General features: G+C 42.0%; 2 protein-coding genes across 2 annotated transcripts; one reads left to right on the top strand and one right to left on the bottom strand.

The window, feature by feature from the left end:
• The first annotated feature begins 23 nt into the window (after positions 1-23).
• On the top strand, positions 24-8,867 carry LOC138616838 (WD repeat domain phosphoinositide-interacting protein 1-like). The gene is made up of 12 exons (XM_069691397.1): positions 24-434; positions 1,717-1,799; positions 2,396-2,565; positions 2,683-2,779; positions 3,717-3,814; positions 3,955-4,047; positions 4,123-4,193; positions 4,629-4,736; positions 5,802-5,966; positions 6,063-6,170; positions 6,395-6,534; positions 7,296-8,867. Exons 1-12 carry the CDS (start codon positions 358-360, stop codon positions 7,415-7,417), a joined length of 1,332 nt encoding a protein of 443 aa, XP_069547498.1. The 5' UTR covers positions 24-357; the 3' UTR covers positions 7,418-8,867.
• On the bottom strand, positions 8,516-18,117 carry arsg (arylsulfatase G). The gene is made up of 10 exons (XM_069691396.1): positions 17,887-18,117; positions 15,917-16,152; positions 14,773-14,884; positions 13,926-14,072; positions 12,348-12,559; positions 12,181-12,261; positions 11,932-12,040; positions 11,551-11,671; positions 11,385-11,475; positions 8,516-9,597 (listed from the first exon to the last, which is right to left on the bottom strand). The coding sequence occupies exons 1-10, from the start codon at positions 18,102-18,104 to the stop codon at positions 9,317-9,319; spliced, it is 1,608 nt and encodes a 535-aa protein (XP_069547497.1). The 5' UTR covers positions 18,105-18,117; the 3' UTR covers positions 8,516-9,316.
• Positions 18,118-18,153: the final 36 nt, after the last annotated feature.

The raw sequence follows: 18,153 nt of genomic DNA, 5'->3' as shown, positions 1-18,153 counted from the left end.
AGCCAATCCCGGTGCACCATAGAGTGATGCATCCTCCCATCAGCTGTTTTTGTTTTGCTGTGTGAATATTGGAAGTTAATAACATAATCATAACAACAGTGTCGACTGACTCCAGTGAAACAGTGCTGTCATTTATCTTTCCTCCTGTCCAGGTTGGGGACAGTACCCCCGCCGGATGATGTGTGCCGTCTGAGCCCGCTTGTCTGTCCGGACATTCCTCTCCCTGAAGAGTGTGAGCGTGGCGCTTGGAGTCGGGGAGCAGAGGAGGAGGGGAAGTGGGTTCCGGCGGGGATCGACCCGAGCCCAAAGGCCTCCGACCTCGGCCCAGCGGAGAGGAGCGGGGATTTGGCGGCTCGAATGGAGTCCCAGGACGTACCGGACGGTCCGGGAGTGCATCGATGCTTCATATGTGCCTCGTTTAACCAGGACACCACGTAAGCGACCCGCGGACCGGGCCCAGCATAAACTCAATCTCTTTGATTGCACCTGACTGTTGCATAATTGTTTTTCTGCCTCATTTACAAAGTCTGGTTTATTTGCTTATACGGGGGAGTTGGAAGACAGCGTCCGACATGAAACTACTTCTGTACGCCTCATTAAAACTTCGAGATGAGTCACAACGAGCTGAAAGTGAAGTAGGCCACTGTGTTAATCTTCAGGCCTGTTGCACATTGAACTCATCGGTTAGTACTGCAACCAAACTTCTGACTGCTGTAAAACACAATGTGTAGGCCTGTTCTAGTCTCTACTTCCCCCGTGATTCATGACAGCAGTTTACCTACAATAATATTACATGTTAATAATTAACATGTAACAGTAAGAACAAATGTACTTGTCCTCTGCTTACTGAGTATTTAAGGTCAAGCTATAAAATAACTGACAAATCCAGGAGATCTCTTTGGCTTCTTCAGTTACAGGTGTGCCTCCTTACATAAACATCATCCTTGGCTTTGGTTGTAAAACCAAGCAGGTGGTTAAACAGTCCAGTACAGTATCTTTTGTGCCTTCAGGTTATTTTCAACTCCAACCTTGACAAGATAATAGGACAGGCTTCTTCGGGACAATTAGCAGTTTTTAAATGGAAGCTTTGTTATGACTGTGTTGCCCCAACAAGATAAGAAAGCTCAGAGAAATCATGTCACACATGGCTACCAAGAACCTCCAAACGCCTGGATCTGACCTGACAACCGTGTCCTACCCTCTCCTGTCAGTTACAGCCTTAAGTTAAGACCTTGTGCTAGTATAAGAAAATGGCCAAAGATGTATCAGTTTTCAGTGCGCCTGTAAAGAAGTCACCTCAGCTGATATTCACACTGATCCTATAACTACTGTTTCCTGGATGGAAATGATACCCGTGATATGTACCATCTATTATATTCACCCCACCTTGATTTACACCTTGTGAATGGATAATCCAGTGCTTTCCAATGGCAAGCTATTCATTTTAATCAAATCCATTCACTAATTGGTTCGGTAATAACAATCAAACCAAAGATTATTTTACTGCTCCAAAAGCAATGTATCAAAATGTGGACAACAAACTGTGTTGAAATTGTGTGTTTAGCTATGTGAAAGCAAATAAAATGCATCAGATTTAAATTTGGACAGAGTTTCAGGGGCTTTTTATTTTAAAATCATTCTAATTGAAAATTGTAATTACAATTGTGTGTGTGGCTGATATGATACTCTGTGCTTGTTTGTTTGTTTTTATCATAGTTCTCTGTCAGTGGGCACCAAGACCGGCTACCGGCTCTTCTCAGTCACAGCTGTGGACAAGCTGGACTGCATCCATGAGGGAGGTACGAGGGAACCTGTTCCTTACTCTCTTTACTCAGCAACATCTAGTGTGCAACATTGCACGACAGCTTAAAACCACATCTGCAGTGTAGAATATGGACGTTTTTGTTTACCTGTAAAAGTTCAGTTACGCATACAGAAAGTACATTATGCATCCGCCCCCTAAAATGACACAACCACAGTGACAGACATTTACACAGTATTATTTGGGCAGTGGTCAGGTTCACCTTGGTCTTAAAACTCAGACACACTGCCACATATTTGCTCTGCTGCACCTTTGGGCAAACACAGAAGAATGGTCGGTTTTCTAATTCTCAACAGCAGCAATGAAAGAGAAAGTTCAGAGATGGTTTGAGGACATTTTAACTGTTCTTGCTTTCTGGTGACTGAGTTTCTCTTCTTGTGTAAATAAAAGTGGTTTGGCCGCAAGAATGACAGCAGTAAAGCTATTTTTATTTGTATTCAATGTATAGGAAGTTGTATAGGAACAGAAAACAATCAGCCTTTGTGAAAGGACTGTAAATGCACTGTTGATATGAGGTTACATCGAAGCTTCCTTATGCAGTCCGTATCCAAGGCCTTTGTCTTGTCCTCCCAGTGGAGTGTCTGGACGTCTACATAGTGGAGCGGCTGTTCTCCAGCAGCCTGGTGGTGGTGGTCAGTCTGTCCATGCCTCGACGAATGAACGTGTACCACTTCAAGAAAGGTACAGAGATCTGTAACTACAGCTACTCCAACAACATCCTCTCCGTCAGGCTCAACAGACAGGTAAGATCAGGAAGTGGATCTTCCCATACCTGTGATCCTTCTGGTTCGTGCTGTTAGATAAAGGATCTTGCACTAATCTCCTTTCTTTGTTGCCCTCACTTTCCGTTTCAACGTCAGCGACTTGTGGTTTGCCTGGAAGAGTCGATCTACATCCACAATATCAAGGACATGAAACTACTCAAGACCCTGCTCAACACACCCTCCAACCCCTCAGGTACACTCAAGGTGTTAAATGAACTGAAAGCTAGATGTTACAAAAACTGGGTGACCCCACGGCCAAAAGTTGTCAGGCAGCTAAATGTTGGAAAACCACATAATAAAACATCTTAATTTTTAGTGAAGCCACTATTGGTGGTCCAAATACTTTTTTGTCTTTATTTTGAACTGTTTATCATTGTTTCATCATTTAAAACTGAACAAACGTCTGTTGCAATAACTTGCTCCACAAGTGTGCTTGAATTATCTTTCTTTGAAGTAAATACGTTTTTTGTTTCAACACGATCTATCTACATATATAAAGTTAAGAAAATCATAACTTTTTAATTGTGGCTTAAATAATTATCGGCACCGCCGTGTGTAATAATAATGTATATATTTGTATAAAATGGCTAATGTTAACTGCTACAATATAGTGTAACAGCAGCACAAGCAGAGAAGAGTCGTAAATTCTGTAAAGTGACTCGGTAATCTCAGTTCGCTGATAGATTAGCCACCAGAAAACTGCTGGTCGTAGCAGACCAGGAGCAGCGAAACTGAACAAGAGTGTATTTTAAGTGCTTAGGAAGCCAACCAACTTGAAAACGGTCACTTCTTCTTTCAGAACTTAACTATTGTTGCTTTCAGGCTGCTTGCCAGAATGCAAAATAACAATATAGTCTTGTAAAAGAAATACTCAAGCACTCAAAAGCATTGATGATCACCCTGTGACAATGACACAGTAAGCAAAAAGCACTGTGTTGAAAACAGACATGCGCTGTTTGTTTGATTTTGGAATTGCCGTCGGTTCAGCAGCAAATACTTGGTTCAGACAGATGAAACATGTTCTGCTCCATTTGAAGGAAAGGGGCAAGATTGGTCCAATAGTAGATGTTGAAGACAAAAGACAGAAAAAGAAACGGTCACAAAAAACTGTCCTCTGTACTCCGTCGTAGGTCTCTGCGCGCTCTCCGTCAACCACAGTAACTCCTACCTGGCGTACCCTGGCAGCACCACCATCGGAGAGATCACAGTTTACGATGCCAACAACCTGGTGAGGCTGCATTAAAACTCAACATTGCGGTGAAGGACAGATTGCAGCTGTTTTATTTCACTTGAAAACCACATGAGGTAAAAAGGCAACCCTGGTGCTGGTGCTCACATCATCAGAATGCATTTGTTTGCCCCCTTTAGAGCACTGTGACGCTGATCCAGGCCCACGACAGTCCCCTGGCTGCCCTCACATTCAACGCCTCTGGCACAAAACTGGCCAGTGCATCAGAGAAGGTGAGGGCTTTGATCCCACTTTACCCCTCCTGTTTAAATACCTATCGGCCCGTCTGACCACATCCTCCTCCACAGGGTACCGTTATCAGAGTCTTCAGCGTGCCTGAAGGAGTGAAGCTGTTTGAATTCCGACGAGGGATGAAGAGGTTAGCGCTCGTGTTTTCTTGTGGTTCAGTCATAAAGTATTAAAAGACAAACTGAGGGCAGGCAGCAGACAAAACGATTCATGGTGTACGACGGAGGTTAAACAAAGTTCTCGTGACTGGGAGGTTAGCAGTTCAAATGACCCTCCTCTTCCTCACCAGTTAGGTTAGAGAGAGAAACTTTACTCCTTATCTGTCTGGAAGCCAGTGGTAGATGGCCGTGACTGTGCTGTGCACACTGTCGATGGCGATGTGAGTCTTGGAAACATTAGACTGAAAGACAGTGGAGTCACACACAACGTTTTAGCCCTCAAAGTGTTGTGACCAGGTCAGAGTCATGCCTTATATCAGCTAACGTCACAAGCTTGTGGTTGAGAAACACGTCATTCGTACACTCATCTCTTCCTGTTTTGTCCTTTTCTGTTCCTTGTGTGTCAGATATGTCAGCATCAGTTCGCTGTCCTTCAGCGCAGACGCACAGTTCCTGTGTGCCTCCAGCAACACGGAGACGGTTCATATCTTTAAACTGGAGCAACACAGCCCCAGGTAAACACTCACTCTTAGTTTTATTTTGAAGTCACTGACGAACCAATTTAGACACAATATGCTGTTCATATTAATGCTGTTAGATACAGTAATAATGGCAATACATAGATTGTGTGGTAATATGCAGTAATAATCAATGATAAACCATTACTGTGACAGTGTCCTGCCTCACAATTACAACTAAAGGATACTGAGATCAAAATAAAGCCTGTTTTTCAAAGTATGGTGACTAATTCTCTAATGAGACTGAAATGATTTCTCTATTGTCCTTATCTGAACCCTTTAGTCCTGTTTACATGAACATCCAGCTCCCTCTGCTGTAATTATAATATAAGGCAGCAATTTTCCTATATGTCTCAGCCCCATTTATAAAACCAGAATCACCTCCTCGTGGTTGGTTGCCTCCATCAAGCTTCAGATACATATATGTAGTGAAGACTTTTAAGGAATCCTTATGCGTGTTCACACAATTGACCGACAAAGCTGATTGACTGTCGACAATGCTTTAAATAGATGTAGCTGCAAAGAAGCTACAAATTCTAAACCACAGATGATTCACAGACATCTTCAACCAGACAGCACAGAAGTGGACACCCAAGATTATTGTCACAAATTCAGTATCCAACATAAAATGGGAATTATGGTCAAAGTCTCCCTTCGGTTCCTGAGTTATGGTGTAGCATAATGTACAGAAAAGTTTTTTTTTTTAGAACATTGTAATGTCACAGTGAAGTTGACCTTTGACCTTTTGGATATTCATTATTATCACTTCATTATTTTATCCTATTAGACATTAATGTGAAATTATTTCGTAATTAATGTATATATTCTTCATGGGCACAACCCTGTGAGGTCACAGTGACCTCTGACCTTCCATCTCTAAAATCAAATGAGTTCATCGTTGGGACCAAGTGAACATTTGTGCACAATTTGAAGAAATTGCCTCGAGGTGTTTCTGAGGCGTTGTGTTCAGGAGAATGGGATGGTGTGGAGGCATAATTAAACTAACGTCTCTCTAGTAGTAATTTATTCATGGTAAATGTTAACAATCTTGTTCCTTTCCAGTGGAGAGGAAGAGTCTCCGACATGGTCAGCATACGTGGGCAAAATGTTCACAGCAGCCAGCACCTACTTGCCCACGCAGGTGTCGGACATGATGCATCAGGACAGAGCCTTCGCCACCGTTCGACTCAACATGTTTGGCTTGAAGAACATCTGCGCTCTGGCTACGTAAGGCAGCGCAGGAGATCAACAGCACGAGAGAGTAAGTTTTGAAAGTGTGAATCTGTGCAGGTTTATTCACATCTGATGTGTTTTGTTGGTCAGGATTCAGAAGCTTCCTCGCCTGCTCGTGGCTTCCTCAGACGGGTTTCTGTATATCTATAATGTGGATCCACAGGATGGAGGCGAGTGTGTCCTTGTCCAAAAACACAGGTGTGTATGTCTTAGTGGAATGCATCCTTCATAAATGTTTGCATCTAAACCCTAACCGTAAATTAAAATGTTCACTCATTTTGGTTCCCTTAACTTAACTGGAAAGTGGAAATGGAAATGAAAGTTACCTGAAATGTTGGACTAGTAGTAGTAGTTTAAAATGTAACACTGGTTTAGTTGGATGTTACAATGTTGTTACGCTTCTGTCTGGTCTGTTCCTGTAGGCTCTTTGACTCCAGTGAGGAGCAGGTGAAAGAAAAAGAAGAGGAGAACATAGAGGATGTTCCTCCACAACCAGCTGGCCAATCGTATGCTGCCACTGTGGCTCTCCCGTCGACCCCGCCCTCCTCCACCACTCTCATGGGTAAAGTATTCCTAATCGATAAACTGATGAAAACCGCTCATAAGTTTACCACTGCCATTCTGAATTAGATACATAACAGTTTACCTTTAAACCCTACTTAAAACTACTTATTTTTTGAAACTTGTTTTAACCAAGCAGCTGGTTTGTGTAGAGTTAAAAAATATCAGAAATACTTGATACTAAAATCTGGAAAGTGCTCTTAAGTCATTTTTGACAGTTACACAAGAAGTTTTAATTTTACAAATTTCATTAGAAATTCCTTAAATAGTTCATGTGGGAGATGTAAATAAGTACCACCGTAGGAAACCTTTGCTACTTTTAAAAAGCGTGTTTTGAAATAGAATAACTGCTTGTCTGAAAAGTAATAGGAATAACCTTTATTTAAACTAATTGAAACCCCTTTTAAAGGTGGTGTTACATTTCCAGAAAGTGTGATGGTAGCAAAGGATATGATAAATGCTTTCACCTAATACAACGTAGCCATACATCAGGATTATTATTTTGATCTTCGATGAATGCTGGCTAATAGATTTAAGGGCTTTTAAGGAGAGTAAAGTCTTACCATAAACACTTCAGTGATGATTACCAAATCATTAACTTTAAAATACATATGAAGCATCTATGAAGTTTCATTTTAATTTTGTGAGTCAGAGCTGAGGTGATGACACAACTTCTCAGACAAAGCAGCAGGTGCAACAAAAAGTATCCTGCGGGACGAAGATGAGAGTAACATCTCTGCGTCTCATTTCTTTTCTTCCCAGGCTACTCTGAAGATGGGGGAGCGCAAAAGGGAGACGTCTTCCCCGAGCACGAGTTTGCAGAGGGCCCCGTTTGTCTGGACGACGAGAATGAGTTTCCTCCAGTCGGCAACAAGAGTAACTGACCAAACACCCCGCCGATGAACCCTTCTGCCCCTACACAAAAATCAGACTTACTTGTTTCAAGCAGGGAGGGTGGACAAAAATATTCCTGATGTGTTCAGACATTGTCTGCCCTCCCCCTCACACACACACACACACACACACAAGTTCTCCTGCCGACCAATAGGGTCAAATCCCGCAACATATTACTTCCTGGTGTTTCTGTATTCTGCGCCCTTCTTACATTTTATAAGGAATATAGAAGAAAGAAAAAAAAAACACTAAAACAGAGTGGGACGTCCACTCATTAGAAAAAAACTCTACCAAAACATTTGCTCTTTTCTTAGACAGACTGTCTAAGAACAGTCCTGCTGTTAACTCCCATGTAATGCTATTAACAACAGTGGTAAACAGTTTTAAATAACCACTGTGCACGGCAAGAAATCCTGACAACACATGTACATTATTGTTCAACATACAATAGGTGTTGTTGGACAATATGTTCCAAACAAAATATTATCAAGGTAGCAATTTACCAAATGAGAAAGTAAGTATTATGAGCTGACTGACAATACTACTCATGTAGTAGAGAAGAGCACAAGTGGGCGTGGCCTGCTGCCATTGTAGAGTAACCAGGGGTCCGATTCACAAAACTGCTCTGATGAAAGATGCTTAGAAGTCACCTTTGATGTAGTTTTAGCAGCAAGCCGAGGGGAATGTGACAGCTGATAAAGGTAGTCTAAAAAGAAGAACATCTCATGTGTTTCTGTCACTTTCAAGTCTTTATGAATTAGCTCCTTAAGCTCTATCATCAGAGCATGTCCGTCCATCAGGCCCCAGGACTTATCAATGGGCATTAAATGTGTCATACCTCAAGAGAGAGCGAGAGTGTTCGCTCAATGAAGGAAGAAGATTTTGCGTGATCCACTATTTAAAATCGCACTACATGCCTCAGGTGTCACGCGATCTGCAGATGCAGCCGTGATGCTAAATATGTCAGCAATAGATGTGATTTAAAAACCTGCGGAGTCACAAATGTAACCTGATAATATGTTTTGGAAGAGTCGGCTCTGTGGGAGGAGCGGTCAACAGCTTAATGTGAAAAGCTGCACGCGACGAAGTTACAGGTTCTCAACTTTCAGCGATATCCTGAAGACCTTTTTATTTACTACATGATGCTGAAGACATTCACATGTGGTTCTTTTTACATTGATGTATTAAATATTCTTTCGCAAAAGGTTTTAAGTATTACACATCAACACATAGAATTACCATGCCTAAATATATATGGAGGATTTTTACCGTGTGTATAATGTATATATAACATTTCTATAGTACTGTTGTAATAAGTAACATAGTAATACCATGTGATTTGCCAAAAGATGGCGCTATTAGGACGTCCTTGAGCTGCAGTGAGCTGTTCAATGCTGGACACCAGAGACTCATTAAAACCCGAGAAATGATTCAACCTCTGCTACATGTGGTTTGGATTTTTTTTTTTTTTTAAACTAGCATAATTTCAGCTGTAAATGTTTGGATGTTGCATTAAATCTCATCAAATATCCAACAAAATCATAATGCTACACTTGTGGAAATTTCTAGTTCTAGCAATCAATGTGGCTTTAATTACACAGCCACAAACGGATCCATAGATTGTTGTACAATGTTTCATGGTCTGATTGATGTTATTGTTCTCAAATTATTGACCTCACTGAGAATTAAATCAGCCACTTGTCTACAAACTGACCAAAGTACGACCGCCTGCCTCTCTTTGCTCTTTCTTCTTGTTTGCACATCTGCTGCTCCATCTGGACGTTGGACTTCCCAAACAAAAACACCCTCTACAAACAAACTGCATCCAAAGAAGATATTTGTCCCCACATCTGTTTGCTTACATCCGTGAGCCTCTCTTGTTTGTGCGTTCATCCCAGCGTGCGGCATCGACAAACGGGCTCCGTCGGGTCGCAGCAGGGCGCTGCTGATTTGTCCGTGATGTAGTCTGCTGTGGACACTGACTTGTCGGCGGCGATGTCCCATAATAGCTCTTCCCTCCTGCGGGCGATCCTCTCTGCTACCGCCTGGTATTCAGGTGTCTCAACCTCCACGGGTGTTTCCTCCCCCTCGTCACGTTCCAGATCAAATATCAAGGGCGGATCATGGAGCTGCTCCATTCCTGTTGCACCACCACATGCTTCTGCTGCACCTGTAAGGAAACAAGGGAATGTGCATTTCTTATCAGCCCTTTTTCTACTCTCTTTTTCCTTTCTCACCCCGAAATAAAAAGTTTGGAACCAAGGTTTTGGTTACCTATTTTTTTATGTAGATACATCTTGAGTATTTAAATTTAAAAAAAAAAGGTGTCAGAGACAGGACAGGAGAAAATTGCCTCTTTACAACAGGGAGTCTGGGAAGCTCTGTTGTTTATATTCAGTGTTCTTAAATGTTGTGTTCTGTATCACACCACCAGAAAGGAATATTTATATGAACTAGGTCAGCAAGGGTCAGTTAACACATGTCCAGAGCGCCTCCAGGAGGTCTCTAAAAGGATAGCATTTCTCTATGACAAAAGGAAGTAGAAAATGTCAGGCATAAATAGCATGAAACTTTGTACATTTAATGTAAAGGGGATCCATCATCCAATTAAGCGGAAAAAAATATTAAGTTTTGTCAAAAAAGACAAGGTACAGATAGCTTTCTTACAAGAAACCCACCTAGTGAACAAGGAACATGTGAAACCTGAGCGAGACTGGGTAGGCCAGACTTACTACTCATCATTGTCCTCCAATAAGAAAAATATCAACTGTGTTTTTGTATCATTTTATAAATCATTATACAAAACTCATAACAGCCCAAAAGAGGAACTCAACAAATTATTTTCTCAAATTAAATGACCTACACTAACAAAAGAACAGCAAATATCTTCAGGAAAAGGACATATCAGAAGTAATGGCAAATCACCAGATGGGTTCCCGGTGGAGTGGTTTAAAGCTTTTAAAAACAAGGTCACTCCTCATCTGGTCATAACTTATAACTACAGCTTCAACACAACCCACCAATTACCTGAAACAATGTCGCTAGCCAACATTAGCCTGATACTGAAAAGAAACAAGGACCCTGATGACCCGGCGTCTTACAGACCCATATTGCTCATTAATGTAAATGCAAAGATTTTAGCTAAGTTATTGACTCTGAGGCTTGAACCACTAATATTAATATTAGTAAATCCTGATCAAACAGGCTTTATTAAAGGGAGGAATTCCTCCAATAATATGAGGAGGCTCCTGAACAGAGATAACGCCAGAGGTAATAACGTGCAGGGCCTTGTAGTGGCTCTGGACTCATTAAAAGCATTTGATAGGGTTGAATAGCCCTTTCTTTTCTATGCTATGGAAAAAATTTAAATAGGTACAGAATTCATTGACTGGGTGAAACTGCTGTATTTTTCTCCAAGAGCGGCCGTTATTTCTAACTCCTACTGCTCAGATCCTTTCCCATTAGAGCGTTCCATTTTCTGTTTTGTATTCTTAAAGTGTTGAAGTTTTGTCTTGATAAGTTGTAAAATCAGAAAAAGAAGAAAAAAAAGAAGTTTCAAACAAAGATGCAGTTTGTCTGAAAACAGGCCTATTAGTGACCTTCAAAATGTTTCATATTGTATTCAACTGTAAATTAACTTAATATTCTAATGCACTGAAATATTTGATTAAACTCCGATATTCGCTTCATTTCTGCAGTGTGATACTTCACTATGAGAGTGAAGCTGCTATAATGTAGCCTTTATATTCAAAAATATGTCTGCAGAAAGACCAACAACACTGAGCCTCCAGACTGGTACCACTATGTTAAATCATGTAAACCCTCCACCATAGAGGCAGGGCATAACAAGCAGCACTGCAGATATGCATTGAAAAACAGATCTGTAGTTAGTTAAGAACATTACATCTGCATTGTGTCTGACTGTAGTCGTACATACGACTTGTGTGTGACCTGTACCTGTGATGTAGAAAGCTTTGTGTTTCCCAGTTCGAACTGCCTGCAGGTCACCAAACTTCCCTGCAGCCCCGCTGTTAGGGTGAAAGAGAAACTAGGGGAAAGGATAGAAGTATTATTGTAACTCAACTCAACAGGACAATCCCCACTAAGTGATAGTTTTTTGTACCTCATGTCCCATCTGTTCACCATGAAGGAGGGTATTTGTGGCATCAATGCCGTCATAACGTCTGTCTGAAGGCGCTGTCACCCCCGCTAGGGACAGAAGAGTTGGGAAGATGTCCATACCGCTGGATGAGGAGAAGAGAGGTGAGGAAAGGTTGTTTTATGTGGATTTTTTTTTTTACTGATATTGGTGAAAGACTTTTTGGTAACTAGTAGTGTGCCTCAGTTGGATCCATAACATCTGGTTACTACCGAGTCCTGAAGCACTCCGTTGGTTTACGTCAAGGTAGTCACGTAAATTATAGGATCTAAAAAACGATTTCTCCATATTTACACATGCATAATGTATGTATACTCTCCCTGCATATTGGTAAAGCGGGCGTACCTGAGAAGGGCGGAGCTGGTTGTGTTTGCAGGGATCTTCCCAGGCCAATAGGCCACTGTCGGCACCCTGTGACCCCCCTCCCAGGTGGTCCGCTTAGCTGAACCTCCACCTAACACACTCCCAAAAGATGACTTTAGAGACATGAAGTTTCACAGTAATAAAATGTACCCAAGCTGCAGCCACCTCCATATTAGTGAACACAACAACCCCCCTCATTAAGAAGGCATAGTAGAGCTCGCAGTTTTATACCTTTGCTGGTCTGCCACTTTCCTGTGAAAGGTCCTACACTTCCTGCCAACTGGCACTTTTGTTCCCAAGGACCGTTGTCACCTAAATACAAGTTAGACTGCGTTGAAAGCTCCGTCACGTTAACACACACACTATTATTCTGCAAGTAATCCATCCAGCAGACTAACCTGTGAACCAGATGAGAGTATTGTCTTTGTCCGTGTCATCTGAAGCCATCTTTACTGCCCCGACCAGACTGTCCATCTCGCTCAGACTGGCGGCGTACGCTCCATTGTTTGGGGCGCGAGCAGAGGTAGAGGCATCTGGTGAGAGCGGAGGGGCCAAAGGGACGTGCATGTGAGCCAGTGCCATGTAGACCAGATAGGGCTGTCCTCGCTTACTGAAAAGATCATTAAAAAGAAAATGTGCACTGAGAAATGCTCACAAGCAGATTTGTGTTACAACAAAATGAGCTGACAAGCTTTTGATTCACTGACCTTCAAAAACATGGCAACATGAGATAACTATCATATTTCTGTCAGACATTTTGACTTGTCACAGTCACACAAGACACAACATTAAGAATAATGATCCTTGACATTTAGTGTGGAGATGCTCACCACAACAAAAGACTATTATGCTGCAATTCACTTCAAGCTAGGAAGAGTCGGCGTCCATGTGAGGATTACCACGTGTCTACTAATGGCTTTAGAAAAAGGTTTCCAAAAACATGTCTGCCAATATTTCAAACAACATTAAGTGTGCTACATGCAATAACTATGTGTTTCATATTTGCTACCAAAACATATTGGCACATAAAACTGAAATAAAATACATTGAATTATTAAATCAGTCATGTGCATGTAGTCACACAGAATTAAACAATTACAAGCAGCATTCATGTTTCCTACTTCAAAGTTCATGTTGCCGTTTTAAGGAATGTGGACTTTACATTTGAAACACAACATTACTCATTTAAAATGACAGTGAATGAAGCCTGCATACTGTTGCATCTCCTTGACGCCGCATGACCGATAACTGCTGCACTTGTTCACATGACCTCGAAGTATAGTATGAAGGCATGTTGTTGTTCACACAGCTGCAAACAGCAGGGTTCACCGCCCTCCTCCTTCTGCTCCTCCAAGACACACACACACACACACACACACACACACACACACACACACACACACACACACACACACACACACACACACACACACACACACACACACACACACACACACACACCTCTAAATGTTTTTCAAACAGATGCTGACAAATGTTGGCACCTGCCGCTGATATATCAGATGTTAACCTCTCATGTTTTCCCACAAATGATCTGAGGCAATAATAATAATGGGTAATAATTTCACATGATGAAACCTTTGTCAGATCTCTGCAGTGATAACAACTGACAATAACAAGGTAAGACTACAAACAGTGTTCAGTCTTAAGAGATTCAGACTAAGAGCCTTTAATGTATAGAAACGGTCACAGACAACACCGCCTTTACTGTTGTGATGTGCCAGGTAATGAAGTATGAGTATCATTCATATTAGATTTCACCCTCATACACACTTCATACTTATGAAGTCATTTAATTCTTGCAATATAGTGGTTTACAGTGTAATCATATGAACCATGACTAAGCCCGAGACGTGCACGTCCACAGGGTTCTGTCAGCTCTAAATCTGTCACATAATGTAGTATAAATCGTTTAACACACAAGTTATTCTTTGTGTATCCTTGCAGATGTGTTGTACCTTGCATTGTGTATAATCCGGAGTGCAGCAGATTTGTATTGCTCTGTCAGTGTCCACAGGTCAAGCGGCTGCTCCACAATACTGCTGTTTTCCATCAGAGGAAGGCCCACGTTGGTATAACAACCTCCATGCGCGCTCCTCTTCAATCTACGACATTAAAACAGAGCATTATAATATAGTAAATGTTGTGTGAGTGTTTGTGTTTATGCCAAGCGGTTACAGGGTTAGAAATTAAAGAGGGTGTTGTCGGAGGCAGGTTGAGATCTGATCAAAGAGAATTAGCAGTTGATAACATTACTAGGGTTGTGTATTGGCAAGGATCTTGACATTCGTATCAAGATTCCGGGGTTACGATTCAATGTCACGACACTGTAAGCAAGGTGATACGCCTTGCTTACATATTATACATGTATACATATTCGGCCATTGGTGGCAGCGTTAATAGTGGTGCTAGATTGGATCAGCCGGAAGGGACACACTGCCTGTGATTGGTCATGATGTTGTGGGGGCGGGTTAAATGGGACCGTTCACTTTTGCATCACCTTGTAAAGCCAAGAAAACAACTACAAAGTCTTTCAGTTTCTTTTCAAATATATAATGCAAACACCAGGCTTCAGAGGTAAATACACTGACTGAAACTTTGTTTCAGCTTCTTATAAATATCACCTACTTTCTGTTGATTTCATTTGCTGTACTTACAACCATTACTTTTTGTATTTCCATAATACAAATAAAATTTTTGGACGTCTCTTAACAATGTCATGTACTCAGTCTTACTATATACATCTTATACTTAAAACTTTCATTATGGCCTGAGAGGCTTACTTTAGGAGCCATTGAGCCACACCTGATCAGAGGTCCAGATGAGTCACATGGGAGGCACTCAGGGAGATCATATCCTGGTATGTCGGTACAGCCCATGTCATTACTGTAGGGAACACCCAAGTAGTAGTCAAAACCTGTCAAAGAGACAAAGAAACTGAAAGTCTCATCTCCCAAACACAACATACCCATTAAAAAGCACCTAAAGCTGCACTGCAATGCCGCTTCTAAAAGTCCTTGCTGTATGATCACGCAGTGAAAACAAGGTCCACGCATCTCAGTGCACCCTCTGCCCTTAGAGTTACAACTGCAGCGACCCTCTCACCCTGGCGTGGTGAACAAGGGCTTTGAGCCTTTTTTCACTGCAGTACCTGAACATCCTCAATGCTGCATATGAAGGAAAAATTGCCTGAACACGAGGCACAACTTTGGAGGGAAGCTCGACAAGTAAAATGGTTCTACTGTACAATGACTATAAGATGTTAATGTGTAGGTTTGGGGGAGAGAGTAGAGACTGAAGAAGGGGAGTCAGGTGCAAGTTTGACATCTCGCAGGACACATCTGGAGAGAATCTGGGATCAGTGACCCTGTTCGGTCTGTTCTCTGCAGTGACGCCGATGTGGCTGGAAAGGTCTAGAAAGTCTGACTGAGACCGTAACGCTGAACTGGACAGACACAGTACTGTGCAATAGAAAAGTGTCTGTTAGCTCATATTTCATTAATTTGTGTGACATTTGCAAATACATTTTAATAATGTTTAAAACCTGTACATTTGGGTTTCAGGGATTCTTCTGCCACTGGTAGTATTGCAACTATTTTGAAACTACTTAACCCTGGACATTTAACAGTTTCATATTTTGGATTTGTTACTAGTGCATATATAATCTAAATTCCCTTCATTCTTAGATGTATCTCGCGCCTACATTAATTATCCTATAGCCTTGCAGCCGTTGGAGGCCCCTTTCTTCACAGGGTTTACTGAGGTTTCAGACAGAGTTTTAACTTTTTAATCTCACCAGTACATATAAAAAAAAAAGGTTGATTATCTGTACTGTAGGTTGACAGAAGCAAAAAATCTAAACCTTTTTGAAAAACTCCCACCTGATCCGAGACTGCAATGTTCAGTTGGGTCTAGCTTGACAGATCCGGGGGTTACATTTCAAGCTCACCTCTGTTAGTCGGACTGTACGGTCCATGGTGTCCCAGATGCCATTTCCCGATCATGGCTGTGTAATATCCTGCCCTCTGTAGAAGCAGAGGCAAGGTGACTTCAGACAGAGGCAGACCGGCCACAGAGTCCACCGCAAAGTTGTGAGTCACCCCATTTCTTAAGCCATACCGGCCTGTCAGGAGAGCAGCACGGGACGGAGAGCACGTTGAGGCTGGGGAGTGGAAGTCCGTCAGTCTGGGAAAAAGAACACCACTTACAGTGAAGGAAATAATTATTTGATCCCTTGTCCATTTTGTAAGTTTGCCCACTGACAAAGAAATGAACGGTCCATAATTGTAATGGTAGGTTTATTTTAAGTTAGAGACAGAATATAAACAAATATTTTTTTTAAAAATCCAGAAAATCACATCATATAAAAGTTATAAATTGATTTGCATTTGATTGTTTGAAATAAGTATTTGATCCCCTAGAAAAATATGACTCGGTGGAGAAGCCGTGGTTGGCAAGCGCATAGGTCAGACGTCTCTTGTAGTTGTTCACCAGGTTTGAACACATCTCAGGAGGGATTTTGGTCCACTCCTCTTTGCAGATCCTCTAAATCCTTCAGGTTTCGAGGTTGTCGCTTGGCAACTCGAAGCTTCAGCTCCCTCCACAGATTTTCTACGGGATTAAGGTCCGGAGACCGGCTCGGCCACTCCATGACCTGAATGTGCTTCTTCTTGAGCCGCTCCTTTGTTGCCTTGGCCGTATGTTTTGGGTCATTGTCGTGCTGGAAGACCGGTCCACGATCCATTTTCAGTGTCCTGGCTGAGGGGAGGAGGTTGTCGCCCAAGATTTCACAGTACGTGGCCCCGTCCATCCTGCCCTCGATGCGGTGAAGTCGTCCTGTTCCCTTAGCAGAGAAACACCCCCAAAGCATAATGTTTCCACCTCCAGGCTTGACGGTGGGGACGGTGTTCTCGGGGTTATTATAGTCAGCATTTCTCTTCCTCCAAACACGGCGAGTCGAGCTGATGCCAAAGAGCTTGATTTTGGTCTCATCTGACCACATCACCTTCTCCCAAGCCTTCTCTGAATCATTCAGGTGTTCATTGGCAAACTTCAGACGGGCCTGTAAATGTGCCTTCTTGAGCTGCAGGATTTTAATCCATTACGGCGTCGTGTGTTACCGATGGTTTTCTTGGTGACTGTGGTCCCGGCTGTCTTGAGATCATTAACAAGTTCCTCCCGTGTAGTTCTGGGCTGATCCATCACCTTTCTCATGGTTATCGATACCCCACGAGGTGAGATCTTGCGTGGAGCCCCAGACCGAGGGCGATTGATGGTCATTTTGTGTTTCTTCTATTTTTGAATAATCGCACCAACAGGTGTCTCTTTCTCACCGAGCTGCTTGCCGATGGTCTTGTAGCCCATTCCAGCCTTGTGCAGGTCTACAATCTTGTCCCTGACGTCCTTAGACAGCTCTTTGGTCTTGCCCATGGTGGAGCGGTTGGAATCTGATTGATTGAGTCTGTGGACAGGTGTCTTTTATACAGGTAATGAGTTGAGAAAGGTGTCTTTTTATACAGGTAATGAGTTGGGATTCTGCGTACTTTCTTAAAGTGAGAGGACTAATCTAACCGGTCTGTGGGAGCCAGAATTCTTGCTGGTTGGTAGGGTATCAAATACTTATTTAACACAATCAAATGCAAATCAATTTATAACTATAATGTGATTTTCTGTATTTATTTATTTTTATATTCTGTCTCTCACTGTTAAAATAAACAATTATTTACAATTATAGACTGTTCATTTCTTTGTCAGTGGCCAAACTTACAAAATCGGCAAGGGATCAAATAATTATTTCCTTCACTGTATATGAAGAAATAACAGGAGGAATATATCCTGTCACTCAAACTCATGCAATATCATGTAAATCACCTCGAGACTTTGCTAATAATAAGGTATAAGATGATTTAAATCCTCAACCTGAGTCCTTGCTGTGCCATTAGGTTGAGGTAAGGTGTGTTGTTTGTCTTCCCTTCAGGCTGGTTAGCATCCAGGTCTCCCCAACCTATATCGTCTGCCAGTATGATGATGAAATTGGGCTTCTTATCCACTCCGGCTCCACATTTGGACACTTTGTGGAGTAGCAGCCCACATAGCAGCATCCCAGACAGAAACAGCAGGGTAGAAACCTCTGCCATTGTGGATCAAAATCTGCAAAGGGTCACACAACAAACAAAGGGTTTCCCT

This window comes from Brachyistius frenatus, unplaced genomic scaffold, assembly GCF_029030835.1.
Source record: "Brachyistius frenatus isolate BFR_SWC_R1_liver_20210118 unplaced genomic scaffold, ASM2903083v1 Contig_11, whole genome shotgun sequence".
Taxonomy (NCBI): domain Eukaryota; kingdom Metazoa; phylum Chordata; class Actinopteri; family Embiotocidae; genus Brachyistius; species Brachyistius frenatus.
The sequence above is the reverse complement of the archived record's forward strand: the minus strand, read 5'-3'. Positions and strand labels throughout refer to the sequence as shown.